Raw genomic sequence first — 9,116 nt, 5'->3', positions numbered from 1 at the left:
TATCGCATCAACATCCACAATTGTTGCTAGTTTTACACAGCTCTTGCACCCTGCACAAGTGGCCTTTGCCCTCCAATAATACCTGATTGAGACTGGACCACTCGTTAGGCAATCACCTTGGTGAAGGAAATGATGGGCACTCATGTGCCATGTGGGTTGCCCGTGGAGCAATTTGAGTACACCGTGCTAAACCAACACCATTTTGGACACAACAAAAATGCTGAAGAAAAAAAATATGAGAATGAAAGTAAAATACACTAATCTTTTTTTGCATGGAAACTCTCGACGTGAGAATAATTATTTGATTCGATCACTTGAACAAAAGGGGCATTGAAAAAAAAAAAGTGACGCATGTGACACTGATAGGCAAAGCAGCGTGTGCCCAAACTGCCATGACTACAAGAACCCCAGTTGAAAACGCTACTAGCTAGGAAGGTACGCCTAGCAGGGCCAGTTGAAAATGCTACTATCGAGTATGCTTTGCCTAGCAAGGCCAATAAAGAGAACTGTTGTGCAGGTGTGTGAAGAACAGTCCTATTATTTTCAACCAATTTACATCATCGACTCATAGGATGGTGTTTAGCATTTCTCTATCCTCACATGATATGGCCATGCCCTCAGAATCAAAGCATCTGTGATGAACTTGAAATATATTTCTTGTTTGCGAACAACATATTACAACTGCCATCTTGCATCTGTACTTAACTATCAGAAGCAATAATGTCTGTCAATTTTGAGGCTGCTCTATAAAATTGGGTGCTCAGGTGAAACTCAAGAGAAATGTCCGTATCTCCATAGGTCCCAGCTCGACCTCTAATTGGATTGGATCAACCGGTCCCCCTCTTAGTGGCTGCTGTGGATGATTATCACTCCCTTCTATATTCCAAACTAATCGAGGCTTCATAGCTGACTTCTCTTGATTTGCTGAAAGACTTAGCTCTGTAATATTTTTAATCTGCACGGATGCACACTTGAAATCAGAACATTGACTGAAGGAAGCATTATAGGAAGACATTTAGCTGTCCCATAAGAAGACCGGTACATTTCTTTCACTCAACTCCCAAATTTCAGAGGATTCTCATAGTAATTGACTACTTGCAAGGCAAAATTCAGCTATTGAGGTATGAAGAATTGCCACCTCCTGATTTGGAAAAACTTTCTTCAAATCGACAAATGCTTTTGTAGACAGAACTTTCTCTTCGTCCATCTGAAAATAACAGAGTTAGGAACTTGTATTGCCATTTCCATTGTCACCACTGTGGTATCCACAGTCAGAATTTTACCTCGTATAGGTGGGCAAGACGTAACAGGACGTTCCCATCATCAAGTTCCTGTAAATCGCACATCCAGATATTTAGGTATGAAATGATTCCAGAATTTCTACAAAAGAACCTTACTGCTTTGTCCTAGTCTTCATGGATTGAAACCTCAAGATTCCCAGTCTCCCTAATCTATCCAGAACCTAGAACATTCCATATAAATAGTTCAGAATGGCTTGCACAGTACACCTGCAGGGTTATAAGTGCCACATTTTCCGGGAGGTTATAACCAGGGGCCATAGCCGAAAATATAGGAGTGTGTGAAGAAATCCAGTTTTCTCCTTCAGTCTGTCAGAAAATCAATGAGGTTATGAAGCATGCAATGAAAATTATGACATTATTTGTCTTGAATGACTTATATTGCCAATATTTGGAATGCATGGCCTTCTTTATGTGTCTACCTGGCTTGTAAATGCAAGCTGCAAAGGGGAATACACTTGTTGTCCAGTAGAGCGACGCCATCGTGATCCGTTGTTGACGAGGTCAACATGTACAAAATATTTTCCTTGGACCTTCAAAATACATAAGAAACATTTGTAAAATTTTGTAATATGAAGGACATTTCTTCAATCTAGAAAAAATGATTGGGCAAGGGGACAATACTACATCATTCTTAGGCCTATATCTAGATTTTTGGAAGAGAACAACAGAGCATGAATGTTAGAGTGGAAATTACATGAGATTGAAGGATGGGGGTGTGGTGGGGGGGGGCAGGGGGGGGGCGAGGAGAGAGAGAGAGAGAGAGAGAGAGTCTTAAAAACATGTGGGAAATCAGACTACGTAACTCCCAAGTCTTTGCTAAACCAACACTCTGGCAGAAAATATTTTTGCAGTGTTTGCATGTCTGGGAAAAAAAGAGATGTACTATGATGATTCTCTGCTAAATTTTCCAAATTAGCATGGTCTAATGTGGGTCCTCCCCCCCCCCTTCACTCCTTTCAAAGTTGCTCATGCCTCAATAGACACATCATGGGAGATTCTGGCTAGCATTGCAGCTCGGCATATTTGGAGAGCCAAGTGTACAGAGGCGATGGAGGGTACCCAGGTTCACCCTTCTCAGGCTATGGCTAGTATTTGGACCGACACAGTACACACTCTGATGGCCACCTGGGCGAGCATGCAAGGATCCTCAAGAGTAGCCACCACTTCCAGGAGAGTTACATTTTTCAGTCTTCTTTTGGATAAGCCACTAGATCCCATAGAGACCTTAGGCTACCAAACTTAGCCTCCCTTGCAACACATGATGAGGGCCGTCCCTTCCCCGCTACCACTCCCTCCCTACCCCGCTCCTTTCCTCTCCCTTGCTGCTCACTCCGCCTCTCCCTACCCCCCCACTGCCCTTCCCTCCTTACCCCTTGCTCCCCCTACCCACCTCTACCTCCTACCCTGCTCCCCCTACCTGCCTCTTACCTTCTACCCCGCTGCCCTCTCCCCTCCTCTCCCTACCCCCCCGCTGCCCCTCCTTCCTCTCCCACTTCTCCCTTCTTCCCACTCCTACCCCGCCTCCCTTCCCCTCCCCCGCCCCTTCCTTCTGCCCCTACCTCTGCTTCACCACCTCCCTCCCTCCCTCTCCCCCCTCTTCATCCCCTGACGGAACAAGAGAGAGATTTTCTCTCTCTGGCAACAGGTTGTCAGATGGACAGAGCATCCTCGTGTTCGTGTCGGCCCTTCCACCTTGATTGACGAATGGGTTCCCATTCAGCCAATCCTCGACTGCTTCCACCAGCCACCAAAACAGTTATCTTTTCCAAAGACGAGCTTCAGCAGCTCAAGACACACTCAGAGCAGAAATATGCCACCTCACTCTTTGCTTGCATCCACGGTTCCCACCCCTCCAAGCTACATGCTAGGGATTGGATGCTTTCGGCTTTACCTGGGCACCTCACCGATGTTCGTTTGCTCGGATGAGGGTTCTTCCAGGTGGTATTTGATTCTCCAAAGGCAGCAGATTCAATACTCAGGGCTAGTCCTTTGGCATTGAGCTCCAGGAGGATCTTTTTGACACCCTTCACTTTGGGTTTTGATCCAGTAGAGGAAGATAGCAGGGTTACCTCACTTTTCATCAGGTTCCCAAGCCTTCCTCAGGTCTACCATCAAATCTTACCGTCCATAGGAGTTATTTTTGGGTTGGTCACAGAGATCCCTCCCCTCCCTGGCATGCCCTCTTCAATGGCAAACACTGTCAGATTGGATGGGGTGCCACGAATCAGGGTCATCGTCTCTGACCCTGATACAGATGATCACATTATGCTTCAGCGACCAGATGGTTCCTTTTTTCGACACAGAGTTGAGGTTGCTCGGAGACAGGATCAGTGTGCAGGATTTGCAGGACCCTTAGGCACTTCGCCAGGGATTGCCCAAGGAAGAAGAAACAAACGGTTTACTCCACCTTCTCATCCTACTTCTGCATGCGCTACCAAAGCCCCGCCTTCTCGTCCAGGACCTTCGGGACCAGACCCTAGACCTAGACCCTCTTCTTCAGCTCGCACAGTAGCAGTACCCCATTGGATGCCTGTGAGGGTTGTTGACACTCCGCCACCTCTATGAGCCACCTCGAACCATTCTCAGTTACAAGCAGGTGATATTACTGCAGGCGTACATGTGGTTGCCCCAGTCCCCCCACCTGCTCATTAGGAGGGGCAACCCATTTCCTCAAATCATATCACTGATGTGCCTGATCAGCCCCCTCCCTTTGTTAGTCACACTTCACCTCTTGATAAAGGTAAGGGGGTTTTTTCTCCTTCTCCCTCTGGTGCAGGGATTCTTTGCACTCCTAAGCCAATTCCCGCCTATAGGAACTCTTTTGCAGTACTGGCAGATTTGGAAGAGTTTGAGACGGAGGAGGAGTTGGTACCCTCTACCCTGGGGAAGCCAATAATTGGGATTCCTTTGGACAGGGTTTCCACCTCTGCTGGAGTGGGTTTTCCTTCACCAGTTGATTTTCCTCCACTTGATAGGAGCACTCTTTCATAGGAGAGGATTTTCTCCACCACCAGGTCGGGTAGGACCTTTCACCCGGCCTCCTCCTCCCGTCGATGAGGATTGTTAGTTGAAACGTTCAAGGCCTTGGTGGTATACCTCATCACCGCCGTACGCAGTTGATTCGTAACCAACTCCATCCAGGTATTTCAGGTGGTCCCATTGATATCCTTATGCTCCAAGAGCATAAGCTGGATGGTAGAGATTATGCCAAGTCAGGTAAGCTTCTTTCTGGCCATACTTTTTGGTCACCTGCCTCAGGCACCAGGGGAGGTATTTGCATTTCTATCTCTTCTTTGATGCTCCCCTTGGTCATTGGACACGGAGTCATAGTCCCCTCTAGAGCACATAAGGCTATTTTGATGATTGGCGGGTGTAAGGTTGGCCTCCTTATCCTTTATGCACCCAACTTGCGAGGGGATCGTGTCCTCCTTTAAAAGGAGTTGCTCTCTTGGTCACATATTGTAGATTCTTGGCTTATTGGAGGCGATTTCAACATGGTTGAAATGCCTTCAGACAAAAGAGGGGGTAGGGAAGGTGGCATTCACTCCCTGGAGAGAGCAGCATGGGATGCCTTCCTTTTTCAGTTCAGTGGCAGAGATACTTGGTTGACAATGCTTTTCACACTAAGCCACAGTCTCTTCTGTTTTCTTGGTTGAACAGGAGAGTAAGGATGCCTATCCATGCATGGATTGACACATTTTATGTGGATGATTGGGCACTGGATAGAGGTGGGATAGTTTGCATTAGTGCAGGGGTTTCCACTTCATATCATTTTCGGGTTGTTTTGATGGTTTCAGAGCCTTGGGCGAGAGGCTACTCTACCAATATCAGGATTCCAGATGCCCTCTACGCAGAGAAGGGCCTCACAGAGGCAGTACTACGGATTTGGGATTCTCACCTGCAGGGTGGGCAGCCGTCCCCATCAGAAGTGGCTGCAGCCCTGACTAATATTAGCAGCTTTTATCATTCTGTTGCTAGTATTAGGAGAGATGAGATTCACAGGAGAGAGATTGCCATTCAACAGCAGCTGGCAACTCTTTAGAGAGAAGAGCAGAAACGGCCCACTGATGCTTGGATTCAGGAGCGCCTTGCTGTAGCAAGGGCTCATCAGCAGACACTTTTAGATCATAGAGTAGAGAATGCCTTTCACGCCAGAGAGTCTTTTTGGACGCAGATCGGAGGTAGAGTCAACAAGCAATTCTTCTCTACTCTCAGTCCTAGACATAATAGGGAGAGTGTTTCGTAGCTTGTTGACTCAGACAGGATACTTCAGACACATCCAGATGCCGTCATGCAGATTGCTTCAGATTACTATGCCTCCCTTTTGACTGCAAATCTTGATTAACAGGCCAGAGATGATGCTAGACAGGTTAATTGGCAGCATATTCCTATGTTGGTGGATAGAGGTATGAGAGCCTCACTTGATGCACGCTTCACCAACATAGAGTTCAGGACCGCTCTTACCGCCCTTCATAAGGGTAGTTGTCCAAGGTCAGATGGGCTTACACCTTCTTCTTTTTTTATTTTTTGGGATCAGATTGGGGATTACATCACCTCAGCCCTGTAGGGCGTTTGGGACTCTAGTGAGATGCCGGACTCACTCTCGGAGGGTCTCATTCATCTTATCCCAAAAGGAGGTTGCAGAAATTTAGTGTCTCAGTGGAGACCGATCACCTTACTGGGCACTTTGTATAAGATCTTGGCAAAAGACATCAGCTTGCGACTACAGCCCATCCTGCTAGATCTTATGCATGACACACAGACAGGCTTTCTCCATGGCAAAAGCATTTTTGATAGTATGTTCTCATTTTGGGAGGCTTCTAAGTGGGCTATGCATGAGGGCCATAGACTGGCAATTCTACTCCTGGATTTCGAAAAAGCATATGACAGGGTAGATTGGGGTCTTTTAGAGGGAACCCTTCTTCGCTTTGGATTTTCAGATTTGTGGATTAGAGGGGTTTCTGCTCTTTACAGGTCAGCCCATAGCCAGGTACTCATTGGTGGAGTCAGGGGAGATAGGTTTCAGATATCCAAATCAGTCCAATAGGGAGGCCCTCTAGTACCCTTTCTATCCTTATTTGTGGCTCTTCGCTATGAGCCTCTATATCAGAGCTCAAGCTGAAATTTTTGGGCTGAGACTTTCGTTGAGAAAGGAAGATGAGTTGCTGGATAGTGAGCTAGCAGATGACACGGCTATATTTTTGGATGCCACTCCACAGACACTCAGCTCTTTCAAGATAGCCTTGGATTTATTTTGCATTGCAGCAGGGGCTCACATTAACTGGAACAAATCCAATGGTTTTTGGATTAGTGATGAGGACACTCCAGATTGGGGTGCTGATATTGGATTTACTTTGGATTCAGAGGGGTGTCTCCGTCAGGTATCTTGGATGCCAGGTTGGGGTGGGCATTTCCCCAGCACAGCAGTTCGCTCCCGTGTTGGAGAGCATCAGGAGGAAACTCCTATTTTGGAGTTTGGCCAGACTTGACCTTGCATCCAGAGTGGTGGTTGTAAACCAGGTTCTGTTGGCTACAGCCTGGTTTGTTTGCTCTTGTTGGTGCCGATCTACAAGCAGTATCACTCAACTCAAGAGACCTATCAGAACTTTTTTGTGGAGTGGATTAGACGGCACTTCAGATGTGATAGCCAAGGTGGCTTGGGAGACTCTTATTCTACCCACTGAGGAAGGGGGCCTCAATGTTATTGATCCAGACTTGCAATATGTAGAGCCTTGCTCTACAAGATGGTGGTCAGTGGTTTGATGCCTGGTCAGGAGCCTTGGAAGGATTTTTTCTTACGCAGTATACAGACATGCACACCTTCTTAGGGAGGAGATTGGATGGACAGCCCTAGATAGATCTTTACGTCAGCCCGTCTCAGATCTCCTACTTACCCTCTCATGGCTGCCATTCTGAAGGCTTGGGACAGCTTCAGAAGTACTCTTCGGAGAGTTCCACCCTCCTCTCGTGAAGAAATTGACAGGCAGCCCATCATGTGGAATGATTGCGTACTAGATGAGCATGACAGATCACTGGGCATGTCATATTATATGCAGTGGTCTAGATGGGAGTTGGGACGTGCACCCATGGTCGGTGCTTGGAAAGCTTTCAGGATGCTTCCAGAGGATCAGAGAGCTCGTTTAGTTAGTCACCTCAGAGGAAGTGCAGCCAGGATGCAGCAAATAGATGCAGCCATACCAGTGGAGTGGATGGATACAGACCAATTGCCTATTTCTGAGTCCACCTGGTTGGGGGCTTTTTCGAGGACAGGTATCCCTCTGCAGGTTATAGCCTTGCGGGATGCACATGAGGATACCCTTTTCTTTCAGGTTCAAGCAGGAGGCAGACTCCACTGATCTTCAGAGGACATTCTTTTGGAGGCTCCTTTTCAGCCTGTCAGGATTGCAGGATACATGGAGATGGGTAGAGACTCACAGTGGTATCTTGATCCAGACCCCGTTCTCCTGGCTATTGGATCTTGGAGGCTTTGGCTGTATGGAGGTTCCCCTATTAGATCCTTGCAGTGGGATCCAAGGGAACGGGAGTGGATAGTTGCAGGGCACCGAGAGAAGAGCATCCTATTCTTTCGTTACACGGTCAAAAATGCCAGGAGATTCCAGCTCAGTTGTAGGGGCTAGAGGCCCTCTAGAGCTCCTCATTGGGATACTTTTCAGATTTCTACAAAGATGCAGAAAAACTTTTAGAGGAGGCTTTGAAAATCCCTCAGGAATAGGAAAATCACGTTATTCATCTGGCTTACTATTCATGGAGGGATTGCAATGAACCTATGGAGCTCCAGGTTGGGGGCTGACCCTACATGTCCTTGATGCCACTCAACAATTGAGTCAATGCAGCACTGCCTTTGGGAGTGCACTCAAGCGAGGACAATTTGGAAGGGTGTTGCTAGGATACTTTGCACTTTTCATAGAGCACCCTTCTTCATGACTTGGGGATTAGTCACTTGGTTGTCACTCACTGGTCCACAGGCTTTCTTTGAGGGACATGATATGGACACAAGTTTCTTTGTTCGACATGTCATGCTCCCTTCGGGATGTTCCGTTTACTCCATTCAGAGCTTCCCACGCTTCTGTAGACACATCTTGGGAGATTCTGGCTAGTATCACAGCATGGAATATTTGGAGAGCCAAATGTACAGAGGCTTTGGAGGACTCCCCGATTCACCCTTCTCAGACTATGGCCAGTATCTGGGCATTATATACACTTTGGCCATTTGGGCGAACATATAGGGAACCTCCAGGACTGCTACTGCTAGGAGGGTTGCTTTTCTCAGAGTTTGGAAGGATTGTCCTTTCTTCTCTGACTCTCCTTTAGGGATGGGGTTGCATTTTCAGCCGCCACCCGGTGCTTGCTCATTTTGAGGGCAGATATTATACACACTTTGATGGCCATTTGGGTGAACATATAGGGAACCTCCAGGACTGCTACTTGTTGGAATATGGAAGCAAGAACTAGAAACTAGAAATGAAATAATAACAAGATTGAAAGACAAGAAATACCTTGAGAAGAGTGTAGACAAGACACAAGCTAGACAGATAGATTGCAATGATGTGACCCATGAATATATGGGCCAAAGTACAAGACATAAAGCAAGAGTGCTTATGGGATAATTGTAGAGGTGCCACATGGCACACACTCAAGACACAAAGACTAGACTAGACTTAGACAAATGTAGACTAGGGAAATAGTACACTTAGTGTGCACTTATCTCCAACACCCTCCTTAAGTGGACACTAGGAGTAAGACAGAAAGAAAAGACTAGAAGACAGACATAAAGACTGATAGACTGAGAGACAA

General features: G+C 46.8%; 1 protein-coding gene across 1 annotated transcript in view; it reads right to left on the bottom strand.

The window, feature by feature from the left end:
- Positions 1 to 285: 285 nt before the first annotated feature.
- Positions 286 to 9,116, bottom strand: part of LOC147905951 (alpha-mannosidase-like) — a 263,387-nt gene continuing 254,556 nt past the window's right edge. Inside the window, exons 25-29 of the mRNA XM_087375828.1 lie at positions 1,721 to 1,831; positions 1,509 to 1,607; positions 1,284 to 1,331; positions 1,139 to 1,207; positions 286 to 955 (exon numbers count right to left, since the gene is read on the bottom strand). Coding sequence (XP_087231954.1) covers positions 761 to 955; positions 1,139 to 1,207; positions 1,284 to 1,331; positions 1,509 to 1,607; positions 1,721 to 1,831 — 522 coding nt within the window. The 3' untranslated portion in view covers positions 286 to 760. The remainder of the gene's footprint in view (positions 956 to 1,138; positions 1,208 to 1,283; positions 1,332 to 1,508; positions 1,608 to 1,720; positions 1,832 to 9,116) is intronic.

This window comes from Dipteris shenzhenensis, chromosome 1 (genome assembly GCF_047967505.1).
Source record: "Dipteris shenzhenensis isolate YYH24624 ecotype China chromosome 1, Dip_SZ_1.0, whole genome shotgun sequence".
Classification (NCBI taxonomy): domain Eukaryota; kingdom Viridiplantae; phylum Streptophyta; class Polypodiopsida; order Gleicheniales; family Dipteridaceae; genus Dipteris; species Dipteris shenzhenensis.
This window is presented reverse-complemented; position numbering and strand designations above follow the sequence as displayed.